General features: G+C 39.5%; 1 protein-coding gene across 4 annotated transcripts in view; it reads left to right on the plus strand.

The window, feature by feature from the left end:
• Window positions 1–18,844, plus strand: part of MPPED2 (metallophosphoesterase domain containing 2) — a 164,814-nt gene that overhangs the window by 104,456 nt on the left and 41,514 nt on the right. For all 4 annotated transcript variants that reach the window (XM_015863521.2, XM_032444982.1, XM_015863524.2 and 1 more), the window contains one exon: window positions 18,601–18,826. In XM_015863521.2, coding sequence (XP_015719007.1) covers window positions 18,601–18,826 — 226 coding nt within the window. The remainder of the gene's footprint in view (window positions 1–18,600; window positions 18,827–18,844) is intronic.

Genomic DNA, 18,844 nt, shown 5'->3' on the forward strand with positions numbered 1-18,844 from the left:
CCCCCCCCCCCCCCCCAACCTTTGCTTCACTTGTCCTCATGTGATGTGCTGTTTCTAGCCTCAGTATGATTCTGTTAATTAAGACAGATCTAAGGACTTCACTGTATTTCTGCATTATCTTGGGAGAAGGATTCTGTCACTCCCAAGCAAGGACTGTGGAACATTCTGTGTGCCCTGAGGGAGTGGTGGCACCTAATACGAATGTGTTCAGCGTCCACTTAGTTGACACTATGGGCTTTTATGTCTGAATCCAAAACTATTACTTGTTCTGCCTTTCTAGCTGACTGTAATTTCAATCAGGACTGAAAGCTACAACTTAATCAGAAATAGAGAAAGTCCTTTTTCTGATGATACAGGATGTCAACATTTGAAGGAGGAAAATTTGATTGGGGTAGTAACATGATTATCCCTTTGAGCTCAAGTACTGCTGTTTTAACTTTGAACTCAGATGCTCAGTGCCTCTTAGGCAGAAGGTGTTATGTATTCTGCTGTGTTCTGACAGTGTCTTGCTATTGTGTAGCTACAGATGAAGTCAATTAGATTGCAACAGCAGAAGTCTGGAAGGTAGAGGGAGAACTTGTCCGTGGTGCTTCTATTGCAAATGCAGCTGGTAGGCTCACTGGGCACTGCTGTGTTACCAATTACACTAGAAATACACAGAGGTGAAAGTGACTCGAACCAACTTATCTTCCAGAAATGTTAGATGAATGTAGAGAACTGCATAAAAACCTTCAAAAGCATGGCTTTGTCATCATGTTTTAACTCATCTCTATGTGTCTTTAATAGCATGATTTTATTCCAGTGGAGATCACTGGTTGAACATTCAAGGGATAAGTAAAGAATAATAGGGTATACAGAAGTAATTTTTAAATAGAAGAGTGTTCATGGTCTTTTTCACGTTCCTTTGCACTTTCTCCATACTGTTCATTCTAACCGTCTTCCCCTCTAACCTCAGATCTGTCTAGCCCAATTTTAAAGAATGCTTTTTTGCCTTTTTTGGGGATGTGCATGCAGGATTGGGGCTTTGGGGTACTGCTGTATTACTGTAAATTGGTTTTGTTGTTCATGTTTCTAGAAAGCAGCACTAAATTTCATGGCCTCAAAACTGTTTGTTTTTCTAGTTATTTACTCACAAGGCTAGGAATTCAGAAGTGGTATTAGAAGTAGTTGGATACGTACATAAGTTGACCATCTCAGTTTATATGCTCTGTTGCTTACATGCTTAAAAGACCTGTAAACGTTCAAGTATTGAAAAGAAGGGAAACTTGGTGTTTCCCTTGTGTATAACAGGTATTTCACGATGACATTATTTTATCTCATACATTGAGATAATGTTTAACATTTGTAACAGACAAATCTCAACTCTTGGAATAGATTTTGTTCCAGCCTCAATAATTTATCATGGGGCTTTCTTGACATGTATAGTTCTTGTAGATGTTGTCATGATATTTGTCTGAGAAAGCAGTTTTTGCATTCTTTGGCACTTGGTGTCACTGAAACTAGCTGGAAGTGATGCCTTTGAAAGGACCTGCTGGTTTTGTCCTCAGGTTCTTATGGTTCAGGTACAGGGAAAACCTCCTGGTGTTTAAACTTTTTAATTTTTATTTTGTTTAACAAGCACTGAGTCTGCCTACATCTTCATGTATACAACAGTACTGGTCATTGAGTTTCTAGCTTGGAGTGAAGCTGCAGATTGATTCCTCCATGGAATCACATCACAGTGGTGAATATTGCTTCCAGTGCTGCCCTCTCCTCATTTGGAATCAAAACACTGTGAATTTATGGATGTGTTTTAGACCTGTGCTTGCTGTCTTCACTGGCAATCCTGTTGCAAAGCATCAGCAAAGTGATGAAGTCAAGGCATCTGTATCTCTTCTACCTTGAGGGAACAAAACAAGAGCTTGACTTACTTCTTCAGCTTAGTTTGCTCACTTTGTGGTGAAACGACTCTCATCTCCACTAGGATTATGTAATGGAATAACTCTAAGATGCAATGTCAGTCATATAGTTTTCTTAGCTGATAAGCCAAGGGATAATTAAAAGTTGATTATAATGATTCCTGTATCAACTTTTCTTCTCTGTGTTACGCGTGTCAGATTTGCACAGGACTGAGGGCAATTCCAATAACCTAGTGACTTTAAAATTGGTGGGTCCCACACACATTTGCAGGTCTTTAAGTATTTCACCTAAAAAAAACGTTCAGCACCTTGAGTGTTACTGAAATGGGTGGTTGCTCTTATTCCTTGTCTCTGCATTTGGATCACAGAGCAGGCTTTCTACGTCCTCTTTTCTAATCTTTCTAGCTCTCAACCCATTGTGCAACTTTCACAGATTCTTAGGCTTTTTCCTTTTGGCTGATAAATTTTCATTGTTGGTCTTCCATGAAAGTCATCTAGGCTCATGTGTTGAATAACCTCTGTGGTCACTTAGTGATTGCATACAATGGCTGAGTTAATTTATTCACTTTGTTTTGGTGCGAACACGTCCCTCGGGTCTTGTAACTGCTGTAATCACTTGACCTCAGTGACTATAAAATGCTTTAAACACAGTTATTTTAAATTTATAATTGTTTTCATTAAAAATCTCTTATAGTAACTTAACTGACCTTGCAGTAAACACAACATTTTGTGCCGAGGAAGAATGAAGGCATTATTCTATGCCCAGTATAAGTCTCACTGAATGTACTCAACATACCGTCATTACCAGTGTTCGTATTTTCCCCAGCCATTCTCATTCAGTCATAGATGGGAAATGAAATGCAGGAGTGTCTTAATTATAGCTGTGTCTTCGTAATATAATGCTTCCTTTTCTGTGTGATGGGAAGTGATTGAGTAATTCAAATTGAAATGAAGAGAAAGCAAAGATAAATTCAGGCAGATATGTCTTTAATGAATGTTAACGTGTATGTTGTTGGTGTGGGCCTGATTGTGCATAGCCTTACTTGTGTGAATAACTCGCAACAGTTTCAGTCATTTTCTCAAAAAGCCATTTTTTGTTTAATGTTTCTGCTTGTTTGTTTGTTTGTTTGGGTGATTCTTTGATACATTGTGTTGGTTTTTTTCAGTCCCTGTTTTTCATGTGAGTTTTCTAATATAAAATGTATCATTGGACACACCTGGCAGGGTTTTGTAGTGGTGGATATCATAGAATCCTTGGAATGGGAAGGGGCCTTGGAAAACCATCTCATCCAGCTCCCCTGCAGTGAACAGGGACACCCACAGCTAGGTCAGGTTGCTCAGAGCCCTGTTCAGCCTGGATTTGGATATATCCAAGTAGGTGAAATTACTGCCAGTAGAGTTAGTGCTGAGGGAGAATTAAGACATTATTCTGTGCCCAGTATTTTTCTTACTGAATGTATTCAGAAGTAGATTTTAGTAGATTTAATGGATTTAGTAGGGTTTTGGGTTTTTTTCTCTTGAGTTACTTTGGGTTTTGGCAGCTTGATTATTTTATGGTTATTTTTTTTTCTTCCACATATTCTGTTTTGAATGAATGTTTCAATATTTTTCTGATTATTTTAGGGGATTATTACTCCAGGAGATGAGGAACCCTGTGAATGGTGTTGTCAACAAATAAATTTGGGTCCGGACTGTAACAATGTTTTTTTAATTACAGTATGTTGTTGCCTTTGGTAAAAATGGTGTTGATACATCTACAATAGAAAATGAGCTTTTCCTTGTGGTTTAGTTCCTCCCTCATGTTACTTAAAGTATTGATTGAACTATTTTAATGTGGTGTTTTTCTTGCTGTTTTATACATATGTGGATGTGGTCCTCAGGAATGTATTGTTGGTCCTTTTAAAGTTTATTTTTATATCAGTTGAGCTGATGTTAAGTTGCTCCTGCTCATTTACGAGCGTTCTTGAAAACAGAAAATAGCTGCTTCATATTGGAACTACTGCCTGTAACATAGAAAAAGAGACAACATAGGAAATGCAGTGTGGAGGTATGGGCGGACAGTCAGTTCCAGTCTACTCTTGTATTTGTGCATTTAGCACCTTAGAAACTGGAAATTATATCCAAAACTGTCAGCTAGGCACCTGCCAAAGTAGTCTTCAGAAAATAATACAACCTCATCTGGAAGCAAACAAACAAAGAGCTGTAACAAAATGGTACATTCAAGCTCTTATCACCATTTAAAAATTCATGGTTACTGTCCTTATGTGTTCTTTCTCAGTCTGTCTCAGTTGTTCCCTCGTGCTATCTAAGCTTCATCTCTTATCAAGAAATATTTCATTTAGTGCTTTATGTGACTATGTTCCATATGCACTGAAAGCAATTTCGCTATGACCAACTATTTGTCCTTCAGAACTTTTGCTCCTGACAAGTGTACGTCAGATGTGAGTTATCTCACCATCTGACATGAAAGTATTTTACGGAGACAAGCTGGTATGCTCTAAATTTCTCAACATTCAGAGGGATATTAGCTCAAAGTATTCTGCGCTAATTTAGATCCAAAAGGAAGCTTACGCATAATTTAGAGTAAAATTATGGCAATAAAAACAAATGTATTCCTATTTTTATAAAATGATTTATTTCTGATTTGTGTTTTTACCATCTGGAACATATTTTGAACCCTATATTGCTCTGCTTATTTTAGCCAGAATGAATAATTAAGTGACTAAACATAAAATACCACTTTGAACAAAACGCTTAACTGTTAGGGGAAAAAAAAAATTGCATTCATTGTGAGTGAAGGAAAATGCTGAGGTAGCTTTAATCCTCTAAGTATGGGTTTTGCACAGCTGTTCTGAGAGAAAGGGAAGCAACTCCCTGCAAAGCCTACTAGTGTAATTTTTAAGACTGCTGTGTCTTCTGCTGGTGGCTTTGGTGAGGAGCTGTGCTGGGCTTCAGGCACTGGAATGGGAAATGTGTATTTTAATAACATGTCAGTGCTGGCATTTTGCTTTCCGTCTGCAACTTTTACGAGCTCTGTATGATTTGTAGGGCCAGACTACATTGGCTGTATACTTCAGAGGTTCTTATTGATTCTTCTTGGTAATACATGCAGGTTTTTTTTAGCAATCCTGGACATATTCATAGACTGGGAGAATAACTCATTGAGAGCAGCCCTGAGGAGAAGAACTTGGGGGATCCTGCTGGATAAAAAGTTGGACATGAGCCAGCAGTGTGCTCTTGCCACCCAGAAGGCCAACAGTATCCCGGTGGATGGCAACCCTACACATGGCAAGAGTTTGGAACCAGATGATCTTTGAGGTCCCCTCCCACCTAAGCCATGCTGTGATTATGAGCATGGAATATTTATGTGTTTTTTTATGTTTATATGGTGGAATCTAGAGTATTACTTGAGTTTTAGCTTTCTTTTACTTATTTATCTTACTGGGATCTGCATGTTATCCCAGCTTTATTTAGCAGGAGAATAAGGCCATGTGCATTTTTCAATTGGTTGAATCATGTCTTATGTAGTCATCTACAGTGAAAAGGTTAAAAAAAAACTAAAAACACCCAAATCCTACCTTTATTTTTCTTTCTACTTTTGTGCAACTGTTATTTCTGTTGTTTCCTTATATTTAGCCTCTGCTCTGTGTCAGATATACACTATATACTTCATGCAGAACTGAGCCCTTAAGGTATAACTTTAAAGATAAGATAAAAGAAATCTCTGTCTAGATACTCAGTTCCATACAGTATTTCTTGACTGACACTGCTCCTCATGCAAGAATTCCACATCAGTTAATTCATATCTCATCACTTCTCCCTTGAATTGTTCATTATTCCTGGCAAATTTTCATAAAGAAATTTCACGAGAGATTATTTTTATATTCTGTTAATGACATCTAGAGGAACTGAGTTTTTTTCTTATATTGTAGTCACCTACTTACTGGAAATGGTGTAAAATTCTCAGTACAAGCTGCGTAGTGCCAACCCTAAGCATCCAAACCAAACCGTGAAGTGTGATTGAACAGCCACTAGAAAACAGCCCATGTTAGATATACATTCAAGAAGAATAATATTGTAGGCTGGTTAATTCTTTGTGTGTCCAAATCTAGCATATGAGGGGAGCCAGAGCACCGAGTATTGCACAGTTTTTGGGCAGGACTGTTAATGATGATAATTATTTGATCATTTCTTGGGTTTGTTTCCCTGTTTGTTTTCCTGGGACTGTATTAAAAGCACAGGGGATGACTGGGTTTTAAATAGCAAACCATTGTTAAAACAAATCTTTAATGTAATGGCTTCCCTCTTTCCCACAGATTTGCAGTAAAGGAGAAAATAGATGTATGGTTGGTGCACTGATGGGGTATCAAACAAGTAGCGTTATTCAGATAGAAAGTTTTATGGGTGTCGTCATCAGATTCTTTAGTTGTACATCAGCTCTGAGATTGATTTCAATAGAAAGCAGTCCAAGTATGTGTTCTTTGTATAAGACCAGGTTTTTGCTTAGTAATTAAGTCTTGCATCAGAAAATACCGAACGCAAAAACTCCCGTCGCTGAAGTTTTCACATCACGCACACTGTATTAAATGTATATAATTAAAGTAAGAAATCTTCCTGTGTGCAGAGCATCACATTCCAGCTTAGAAAAGAACAATGGTATCAGGGATGGAGGAGTTGCTTTGAGCCAAGAGAGACTGGGACTAGGGGCAGAAAGCACTGCAGATTTCAGTATAATGTGTAGCGTTCAAAGAAATTTTATTTCATCATAAAGATTAGCAGGCTGTGTAATTCAATTTAAAGCTGGCTGGCAGTGTCCTGTCTATTCCAGAGCCTGTTTCTTTTTGTTTTGTTTTGGGTTTTTTGGGTGTTTTTTTTTTTTTGTTTGTTTGTTTTTTTAATCACCACTCTCTTTCTTTAATGTTGTACATGGCTACAGAACATAGTAGACAGCAGGAATGGTTGCTGTGTTTTGTGCTTCCTCCTTTCAGTTTTGCACGTAGAGGAGTGTGTGAGATTACCTTAAACAGAGCCACAAAGCCAGTTTCTTGTTGAAATGCCATATTGCTTTTTTTTTTGGTGTGTAGATCTTTGTTTTCTTTTGTGGCCAGTCACTGCTAAAAACATTAGATTGAGAGGCTGACTCAAGCTTAACACCAAAATGATGGCATTGATTCACAGTTCTTTGGACATTATTATGCAATAGAAAAGCAACACGCAGCAATTTACTTTAATGCAAGACTGGCAGACCTTTATCTTACCATAACTGCCTATACTGGGGGGCTGAGGGGAGGGAGTGCTAATAAATGTTCCAAGAACTGACTTCTTTTTTATTAAAGAAAAAAAAAGTCCATTGCTTCTTACTATCTATAACCAGCCTGTGTAGCTTGTTAATTAATCCTTGTTCCAGTGGGCTGGAACTGAGGATTAGAGCTCTGACAAATTCTGTGTGGATTTCATGTATGGGGAATGCTCAAGTCATGGCACAAAAGGGCTGTGAAGGAAAAAGCTGTGCAGTGCCACCTCTTCCCCTCTTAGAAGAGCTTGAATTCTCTGCTGCCAATACTGAGAAATCCTTCTGATTTCAGAGGATGGCTGCTATGCTCATGGGTGATCTGATATGAGTGTAGGGAGAGAAAGGGGAGGAGAACTCCCCTTTCTGAACTTTTACTGGAGAAGGAATTTGTATTTTCTTTGTCCTGTTTGCCACTTTGAGCATGGCAGGGGAAAAACTGACACTGGTTCTGAGGGGCTGTCTCTGTGGGATGGCTGTAAGACCCATGGGCTGCTCCTATCCGCTCCCTTAGAGCAGCTCGGAGCAACCATTTTTCTGTGGGGACTCATTAGCACCCCATGTCAAGGCTGATGGCAGTGCTGTGCCTATGCATGGCCTGCCCCGGCTCACATGGAGAGGCGCAGGCCACAGCAGTGCCTCGCTTCCCTGAGCCAGACGGGTCTCTGTTTTCCAGCATGCCAGCTGTGAGGTGATGGCTCTGAGAGCCTCACTTGCTATTGATGGTGCATTTAGTAGAGAAGGAACAAAGCAGCACAACAGGGGATGACACTGCAAGGAGAGAAGCAAGGAGATGCAAGACCAACACAGAAGAGAGCAAAATAACATCAAACTGGGGGAGGGACAGCAGCTCCAAAGAAGAGAGACAAATGAGTGCATGGGGATATAAAGCAGTGAAGATTCACCTGCTTTTCCAGAGCCTGAATTTCTTCCCAAATTAATACAATTAACAAATGAGAGCTCAAGAACAATTCTTACTTTCAAATTTCCTTTGATTTTTGATGAGTGAACCTTCAGAGCCCCGGGGTTATGTATGTCTGCTCTAATGAACCAAAATATGCAATATTGCAGGCCAGGCATCGGGGTACAATAGTTCCTTTGCTCCTGAATGCTGCCATTTATATTTCTGGGTAGCTACCAACAGAAACATGGAGAGTTTTAGATTAAAACAGAGCTGCAAATGCCAAAAAATTGCCCACACTTCCTTACTTTCTCTGAACTGCCCTTTCTTGCATGTTCCCCTTAAATCTCTGCACTCACTCAGCAGCATTTGCTATTTGCAATCCTTACTGTGAACGGGCAGCAAAAGCTACAAGGCAGCCTTGAAATTTTCTGCCGCGTTCTGCAGGAGATTTCTCCTTAGTGTTGTCAGGAGGAGTTCATCCCTTCTGCTTTCTCATGTCCCTGCTGGAAGCAGTGCTGGTGTACCATGGGGAAAGGCATTCCTCACATGCAGTCGCCTGGCTGTAAATTATAGCCCCACAGCATTGGTTAGACATGGAGATCAGGGAGGGACTGAGCAAGTGAGGACGGCTCATGGGGTGCTGTATTGGGCCCCTCAGCTGGGCAGCCCTGCTAGTCAGTGCTGGGGCACAGGGCAGGAAGAGCAGCAGCTCTGGTGACAGACAGCTCTGGTTATGTATGCTAAAATGTGGGCTGCCAACTGACTGAGTTCCTAGAGAGGATGTGCGTACAGTTATAGTGGAAGCAATATAGCCATTCATAAACAAATGTTTCCGTCAAGCCAGCTGTAAAAACAATGATGGTTGCCTTTGAGGTGAAAGGGCAAAACCTTAGCAGAAAGGAGTATAAATAAGGCATAAATTGTTACTTTTGTGTAAGTGACTGAAATAGCTGTTCTGTTGGTGCTTTGTCTTAATGGCCAGCTGTGACTGTGGTCTCCTCTTTATTCAGCAAAAGCTAAGGTCTGCGTATTGTACCTTTTTATGGCACTTTTTTAGTCTAGAAATGGGGTCTAAAATGGTTAACTCAAGAGACACTCTAAAGAAAGCCAAGTAGATGTGAAATGAGAAGTTAGTGATAGAATTTAATTGCAGAGGAACATTTGTTCACCTACCAGAATTCTTGTTGTGTTTCTTTACACAAAAGGAAACTTAATGGTGCTACATCACAGAGGTTTTGCAGGGCCTCACAGGACTGTTATTAGAAGTTCAGGTGCACAGACAAAAGTAGTGTGAATCACATGCACCCTTTTCACTTGCTTTAAAGGCATTTTATTACCTCAGTAGGTTGGGCACTGTTACCCTTGCTTTAATAAGAAGCAAAGATGGCTGCAGAGAGAGCCAACAGATTTGCAGCAGCAAAAATACAAGAGGCGGGTTTTACCTTGGTTCTGTTACAAAGAAAGCGCACGAACTTGCATTGCAGAATGGAGTTACATTTAATATGGTATTTTGCGTTCATCTGTCTTGTTTACTTTGCTTTGTGAGGATGACCAGGAGGTACTTCAGCACATTGGTTTGTCTGCTGAAAGCTGACAAGCCTGTATATAAGCGATTCAGATTCTTGTAATAAGATGATACAGCTGGAGTGATTTGGTTGTGTCCTTTAGTAGCTAGAAAGTCTCTCCGTGGGCTGGGTTATTAAAAGGAATTTCCTTAAAGGACTCAGGAGATTCCTAGTATCCAAGTTCATCTTGAAAGACTGTAATGGAATGTTTAGGTTTATTTAGAATAATAAATTCAGACATGGAATTCAGAAAGCGGTACTGGAGGTTCACAGAGACCTGCCTGTATATTCTTAGTTGGCTGTAATTTCTGTTTGCATTCTCCCAGCACTTTGACTTTGTTTTTTATTCTCTGTAAAAATATCAGGGAAAGACTGTGAAGGTAATTCTGAAATACAGTACATAGTGCTGTCAGATGGGTGTTGGTCTCCTAGAAATGGAGTTTAGTTCAGGTTTTAGATTTTTCTCTTCTTCTGACTTTAAAGAGGAAGAAGCAATTCCTAGCCAATGTCAGCATCACCATCCCAAAATCTGTTGAAGAAATATCCCTGAAAATCAGACTTTCTATGCTATGTGTTTACAAGTAAAATCACAGTAAATGAGTGCTGGATAAAGCTTCCAAAGCAGCTAATTTCTTTAGCACATTGGAAAATGTGATGTTATCAGAACTGCTATAAAGCTGTTGTCCTGCTTTTAGACTGCAGTCTATGCACTTAATGCCTTCAACATATCTTAGAAGGATGTCGCCTTATTTCTCATTTCCCTTTCAGTTTATTTTACATGTGATAATTCTTTCTGCTCCCACTTGTTAGTTTTTCCTTGCCGTTATTGGAATCTGTCCACATTACATTCATGTTTGGTGCTCAGATCCGAGCCCCAGGATCAGCACTGTACTCAAAACTCATCTCTTTGCGAGGAAAGATTTCAGTTCCACAACAGAAACAAGGAAGGTATGTAAAAGATACCTTATTCCAGAAAGAAAATTAGAATAGTTTATCAAATGTTTCGCTTGTGTGTTTGAAAAAGGCATTTGGAGGAATTCTCTGGACTGGTGGTGAGGCTTCTCAGGCTGCGAGGCAGAGGGAAGTGCCTGCTTGTGCTTTGTAATCTGCCTTTTCTTTAAGGATGAGAATAGAAATACCAGGAACACTTTCACTGAGGTGAGAAACAGGAGAAAGTTTCTTACAATTCCTTATTTACTTATGTAATTCTCTTGAGCTTGTTGGGTAGGCATTGGAAATACTTGGGCATACATCTGTTTCTCCATCTTGCTGTTCACACAAAGCTCCCCAGTGAAGGCAGAACAATTTGGAGCAGGGTTTTCATCTGGGTCCTGTGTTCGTAGTTCTCACTGATTTGTGGCAAGTTTTCTTTCGGCAAGTGATATCTTTTTCTTTCTTAAGTAAAGCGATGAGCTTTTTCTTTCTTAAGTAATGATCCTATTTTGTGTAAAAAACCATGCCTTTAGCACTCTCTGGCCTTCAATGGTGTGAAAGTATAAGTACATGAAAATACCACACCATTGTCTGTGATAATTACCAATAGCTTAATTACTTGTTGTATAACTGTTCTCAAGCTGACCTCCTTATGGATGACTTTTATTCATTTATTTTCTATATTAAAAAAGGACATAATTGGAATTGTGAATTACAGAAACAAAGGGCATATTGTGAGAAGTAGGGCCTGAACTGTTGGTGTTAGACTGCTGGTTTTGATATTCTGAAGATTCACAGAGAAAAATTATTTAAATTGATACAGTATGTGTGCGCTCAGGGTTCGTAATATGAACTACCAATGTATTATTTCAAAATCTGGTGAGTTTCCTTATAGAGGATTAGGTTATGTAGCGTGGGGGGACTTTGGAAAGAAAATAGAATTGGGTATTGATGCCTTTAGAAATATTATTTGATGGCAATAAAATGTTCCCCGGAATTCCCTCCTGAATGAAGGAAATGGAGTTTGTTTGCAGTAATTGCATTTTCCGGCATTTGCTTTCGCACTTTCCAATATGAGTTAAGCCAATTGGAACTTGTGATTTCGTTTTGCTTATTGGCAAAAATACCATGTAAATTGATCTGTGATGCGTTTACAGAGAATGCTTTGAAATTTTTTTGAAATAGAGGTGCCTTTTTCTTATTAGATTTAGATTGTATTAGGTTTCCTTTCTATATTTTAGCCTAATGCAATAGCAATCAAAAGAGTTCCTTTTCAATTTTGCCTTGATCGTGTTCAATAAGAACATTTCTCTGTAGCCCCACTGGTACCGAGAAGGCAGTGTTTGGTTCTGTTCTCAGCTTTAATAGTCAGAGCTCAAGAGAAGGGCCATCTGAAAGCAAACTGAGCTCACGGTGACAGGACAAGTAGTTCTGTGATCCCTGGTGCAGTACTTAGTGCTTTGATGCTCATGGCCACAGGAAGAACTGTCAAGACCTGTCGGGCAAAATATAGCATTTCTGTGCAGCTACATACTATATAGACCTGAAATTACAGGCAGTTAGATGCAGATTTAATGCAAGTGTAAATATGAGATTGGTCTGTTGAAAGGAACACCCATCGAATTAACACGACTGAAGAAGGTTTTGCCTGAAGACCCTGTATGTTGCCCCATGTGAGCTCTGTTTCACTTAAAGGATCTCCTTAAAAGTGTGCACGTAGCCCAAAAGTGGTCATGCTGGTCTGTTGTGTATTGCTTTGTTTATGAATTTACAAATGAAAGGGCAAAATGAGGCGTGTGGTTTGCAGTGAGGATGCTGTTCTCAGAGTTTGCTAAATTTAGAGGGAAACTTCACAGCTGACAGCTTTTTTTTTTCTTTTTCTTTTTTTTTTTTTGGACTTCTGAGCTATGTGATTTTATTCATTTGTATTTTTGAAAGCTTCATCTTTCAGGTTGTGTAATTACAAGCCTGAAAAGGAAGCCTTACTGGAGGATCGCAAGCAGTGAAATCTGCTGCTTATGCTCCAAATTTCATATTTTTAAAGTCAATTCTGAGGACTTTTTACACCTACAGTTGGCAGAGCTGCAAAATCCTGGGGATTTCTTTCTTTGAGCTTAGACTAAATGTAGCCTCCAGGTTCTGTTTCAATACAAATAATTGCCGTATATTAATGGCTAAATCTAGTAGTGAAGCCTTCTGCTTCAAGAAAAGAAGTTTCAGAAACAGTACTCCAATGGAATCCAAAATTACTTTGAGATTAAGGGAAACCAGCAGAAACAACAATGTAATGCTGCAATCTTGCTAAAGAAGTTGTGCAGTGTTCAAGCAAAAGAGGAGGTTGCCGTTTATGTGATGGTACTTTTTTGTCTGTTAAGGAGAAGAGAATGATATTAATCACAAACAGTTACATTAGAATAATGTTACGGTTGAGACATAAATACATAAAAGCAAGGAACTATTCCCCATGTCAGAGTTTGATTCCATCAGACCATAGCTGACTAGGTTTGGCAGCGTATATATTTATGGCCCTGGTTCAGGGTTTGTTGCTGCACTTGGTGATGTTGTGGCCCAGCACTATGGCAAATTCACTCCGTTTGCCTAGATGAGAGAGAGAATGAGTGGAAGCACCAGGTTTGCTGGTTCTGCCTTGTCAGACAGCTTGGAAGTAACCACATAAGCTTAGCAGCACACATACCTGCCTGTTGCTTAGAGAGGACCTTATAGGCTGCAATATCTTGGCTTTGCACAGCTGACTTGTAGGTGTTGAGGCAAAATTCACTCCATACTTCCTTGCTTTCATGGGTTTATGACTCAACCTCGGCATTATTGTAACGTAGTTTTTTGTGTTTAATGTTTCTTAGACTTGGTTTTCCATTGCCAGCATGGAAGAAATCCTAATGCATGAGTTTCAGAGGAGAAGGTAGCAGTCTGAACCTGCTGTGTGGCTCGATCAGCAAGTGTGAGTATTAACACTAGAGCTGTCAGGCCTTGTGAAAATTAATGAAGCCTGACGGTTACAGAGTGAAAGGTCAGAGGCAGAGCTTGCACTTACGTAACATTTCTGTTTTGTTGTGTCTAACAGCATTTTCAACAAAGGGGAGCTTTAATGTGCAAGCTTTAGATTTATCACAGGAACTCAAGGGTCTCAGCCTTTGCTTCTCCCTGTGCTGTGGTCTGTTTTCCTTGCAGAAAGGCAAAACAGTTTAACTTTCATTCATCGACTTGCCTTGCTGCATTGCCTGTGTGTGTTTTGCCTTAGTTTTCCTTCTCCAAATGTTCTTTTAGAGTGGAAATGAAAAACATCATCTGAACTGATGCAGTTTCAAAAGCTGGTGGAATATTTTCATCGTGAAGATTTTGTGAGCTCTTGTACTTCAGCTCTTCCTACTTCTTTAGAAGCTTGTTTTGTTTTTGTGCATGTTTTATAGTTTTTCCACTTCTTAAATTTATTTCAGTCTTTAAGCTTCTGCAGATACAACGGGAAGATGTGCTGACGTATGTGGGTTAAGCTTTCAATCCCACCTATCAGTTGGCGTCAGTATTGGCTTTTCCACTGAGTACTTTCTATGCAGCTGTTTGGTCAAAGCAGCCAGAAAATTTTGACAATCCATCTCACCCTAGAAAAGATATTTGTTTTTCTTACCCAGTTTTGAATCCCTTTACCTACATTGAGAGGACTGTTACCCTTTATGGTGAGAGGAGCCTAGTGTTTCATGTGGAAGCTCAAGTCTGTCTAACTGTACTTTTGCAAACTGCATTTGTTGCTGCTGAAGGATTAATTGGAGCCTTTCAAATACTCTTTTAAAATACTGGAAGGAATTTGTGTGTGTTGTGGTTGTACTGTAAATGCTGAGAAGAAAGTAGCTATTGCCTGGAGACTCAGTGGACTTCTCACAAGAAACCTATGTGGGGAGTTATGGTGCTGCTGAGCAGCACTGTGTTCTGTTTAGTAATGTTTGCTGGCTGCCCTTGGGCACTTGTGCAGCTTTGGCTGGACAATCGATAGCACCCTGATCTGCTGCAGTCACTGAAAGTCCATAGGAACAGCACAGAGTCAACTCATTCTGTGTTTATCTCTGGAGGAGTATATGGTTGCTTATAGGTTTCATGGCCAGTTATGCCTGTGAAGCATATATAAGGAGGGGATTGACTTGTGTAGGCATCTCACTTGTAGAGATTTTCCTTCTTTTGGAAGGGACTAGGATTTGTACTTCAAGGATTCTAAGCCCAGTTCTTAGCATATGGCCAAAGGGTCTGTGAGCCTGTGAAATGGACATGAAAGTGCTTAACCTTTCATAGAAGTGCTGTGTGGTTTGAATAGCTAATGCGTGTGTGTGTGGATATTCAGAGCTTCACCTCAGAAGTATTTACGTAGTAAAGACAGGTTTCTAGCACTATTTATACAGTAGCACATACCTACAAAACACGATGTTCAACATTAGTTTAAAATATATATATATAATAATAATGTTCATAGAGGTTCTGATTTAACATTAATTGCCAGTCATAGTTGTTTTCATGTCTGGCAGTTTGGGAGAACTTTGGTTATATGAGTAAGCTGGACTCCTGTGGAGCATGTTGTTAGAATAGAAATGGTTGTTCAACAGATTAAGGGGTCTTAGGATCAAGTATTTAAGGTGAACATAAAAACAAACAAACAAAAACCTAGCTACTTAGGTATGTTAGAAAACAACAGCAACACAAACTTCTTCCCCTTAACTTCTGTATTTAAATTCAGTTTGTTTTCCATGCACAACATTAAAGTAGTATTCGTGGTTGCTGGCAGTGAAGGAAGTCCTCTTCTGCCTTAGAAGCCTGCAAAGCCTCAATCCTTACTTACGACATCGGTTTTCATCTTGATCAGTTTGTTTCCTGATGGACTGTGCTGGGCACCTATCAAATCCTTGTGCTGGCATAGAGCCTTAGTGGCACTGGAATGAGAGCAATGGCATAAATACATATTAGAAGATACCTGCGCTTGCGTGCAGTAGTGTAAACCTTCTTAAGATCTCAGGTACTCCAATATAAGCGACTACTTAGAAGACACAGTGCTCTTGTCATTTTTAGCAGCCTTTTGATTTCTGCTGGATAGCAGGTAAGTATTTTTAATTTAAATTTAGATATTGAGGAGTTGATAATTGAGGCTTCTAAAGAGTTTACCTAATCAAACACATCAGCTCTTTTCCTAGCTTGAAAAGTAATACTTATCTTTTCTAGATTCACAGAATAATTTGGAGTGAATAATATTACTGATACGTGATGGAAAATATAATTGTTGGGAAAATAATGATGACCGAGTGCAGCTGACAGAAATGCAGTGAAGAAAAGTCAGAGAATACCTTTCAGCCTGTGTGTTGTGATTCAGTGGCTCTCTTATCGAACAGCGTGGAAGTAGTAATGCAGAGATTAATCTAGTCAAGATGGAAAGTAAAATACCATGGAGTAGGAGATTTTGTGTGTAACTGTTCATGCTCCTGTATAAAGCATGAAAGGTCAGCAGATTATAGACAAAGGGCAGAGCTGTCAAAGGAGAAAACACCGAAGTATTTTGTAAATTGTATCAGAGTGGATGGATGCTGTGCACCGCCACCGGGGTCTTCTGGAAGGGAAAACCTATATGCGATGAACAAATAGGTAATCCAATTGCAGGTAATTTATTGCTGTGATTAGTACTAGGTAGTCTTTCCTCTGAGAAGAAGAAATAAATGGATGAGACTTGCTCCAGGTTCTCTCCTTTGCTTGGGCCTGGCTTTTGGTACATTTGTGTTTTTATGAGTTGTGTTTCTCTCCCTTGAGCCAACTCCAGTGGCTGCCACTCCAGAGAAAGAGAGCAAAATTGTGTTTTAAACAGTCAGAGAACAGAGCAAGGGAGCCAGGTCAAAACTTTGTGCCCATTATGTGGTAAAGAACAACATGTGTATAGCTGTGGAGAGAAACACATCTTGTCTTGCCCTTGCATGGGGACTTAGACCTGCAGCAAACACATCTCCAGCCAGCACTGCTTGTTCTTCAGGTGTTTGTGCTCTTCCGTGTATATGAGCTGCAGCAGAGCTGGAGCTTACAGGCAGACACTGACACATTTTGATGGTTTGGGACATTTTGGCCACATTTGGTGTTTCTCCCCAAGGACCATGTTTCTCAGGCCGTGCTGTTGATCCATAGGGTTCATTGGTACAGCTCTGTCCTGAGCCACCTGCTTTTACCTGACACCAAACTTGAGGCTCCTCTTCCATTCCTGGCACTCACAAACTGACCAAGCAGGGCCACACTCATTAAAATGAATGGCTTTCTGGGTGTGAACTATAGTAATTACTTTTAAAGTTTCCCTGCTGAATTCAGGTGTTTATATAACATGCAAAGTGTTACATTTGCATCTTTCAGTAATCACTGATCAGTTACGACTGATCAGTCTTTTCATGTCCTGTGTCTTCAAAGTAAATCTTTCTGACATGGCAAGATAGAAAGCCCTGGCTTCAAACACAACGTCCCAGCTTTATTTGAATATAATACCAGGAAAATGTACCCATTTTCAAATCTCTTATCAAAATAAACTGGAGAAAGCATTAAATCTGGACGCTTATCTAGTAAGACGAACAGTTTTCTCTGCTAAACCTGGCAAACACTGATAATGTGGCAGAAACTTGAATCTAACATATATCCATCCTACTTTCTGGAGAATATAACCACAATTTGCTTGTTTTGGGGGGACTGGCAGCTATGGTGCAGCTGCCAGTTGTGTCTTTTGTGTTTCCTGAGGAGAGAAAGCAGGAATTTTACCTTGTGCCCAGGAGTGTCAGAGAGCAGGAATTGTAGGTACTTGCCGCGTCTGGTATTTCAATAAAAATGAATTACAGAGGTGCGTGTAGCAGAGATGGGGAAGGGAAGAAGGTAGAGGAGTATTTATTGCATCTCCCCCAGCTTTTAGTCCAATGTTGAAGTGTGGAGTTATGACTATATATGACCTGCATTTTGTTCAGTCTTGGAATCTATGAAAATGCGTGTTTTTCTTTTTTCAGGGGATTTATAACTTTTAGTTATTCTATCCAGAATTAGCTGACTTTAGCTTATGTTTCATGCATAATTCCTGTGTAAATATTGAGAAGCAGAGGGTTTTGACTAGTGAGCTTTTTTTAGCGGGAAGTTAATATTGCTATATAGGTGCTTAAAGGTGCTGTTAAAAACTTCATTTTAAAAGAATTAAAAAACACTTTCAGAAGCTGCTTGAAATACAGTGTTTAAGCTGTCAAAGCTGTGAAAGAGCAAATGCTTATGAATAGGGGAATGGTACTCAAGAGAAATGCACAACATCCACTTCCTTGTTCCTTTGAGGCAGATGTTGGAAGTTCCAGAACAGGAAGATGTACGCATGAATTTCCATGTGTGTTTTGAGGGCCTGTTTTTTACTTCCAAATTAGTGGATGTTAATGTCTACATGTATGTGTATGTATGTATAAGTATATGAGCATCTGGGCTAATGGCACTGACAGTTGTGGTGTGTCAGTTGTTGTTTTCATGGTTCATGTAAATAACAAAAGACCCACGTGCAGTATAGGAAGTGAATGTTATAATGATATATTGAATCCATCTGCTTGTAAAGTGTTTACTACCTTTGTAGAACAAAAGAAAGTGTTTCCTAAATGATTGTTTAGGAGTACACACCAAAATGAAAGATTCACTAAAAGACAAGCAAACAAAGTGAAGACAGAGGGGGGTTGTTAGGTAATTTCTGGCTTTGATACAATCTTGCTTGTGATTTTTGGCAGGTCACAGTGAGACAGGATCTGTAAAAGTGCACACTTTTTATAAGGGTGTTTCTTTGTGCCATTACTTGACATTTCAAAACAGTTCAATTCAATGGAAGAGAGGCAGTATTGATAACTTCTCCAAATGAAGATGCACGCAGAGTTGGGGTATTTCATTTTGTCCCTGCTGGCTGTCTACTTATTGTGCTGGCAGTGGGGTGTGGGAGAGGAATGTGCTAATTAAGTCCTCTTTTTTTTGCTATTTCAGGAAACCTGCCGTATGAATATAAAATAGTGATTGCTGGGAATCATGAACTGACATTTGATAAGGAATTCATGGCAGACCTTGTTAAACAAGATTACTACCGCTTTCCTTCTGTGTCCAAATTGAAACCAGAGGACTTTGACAATGTTCAGTCGCTCCTGACGAATAGCATTTACTTACAAGATTCAGAAGTAACAGTTAAAGGATTCCAGATATACGGTGCCCCGTGGTAAGTCTCAATTCAAAC

The sequence above is a fragment of the Coturnix japonica genome, chromosome 5, assembly GCF_001577835.2.
Source record: "Coturnix japonica isolate 7356 chromosome 5, Coturnix japonica 2.1, whole genome shotgun sequence".
In the NCBI taxonomy this organism is placed as follows: domain Eukaryota; kingdom Metazoa; phylum Chordata; class Aves; order Galliformes; family Phasianidae; genus Coturnix; species Coturnix japonica.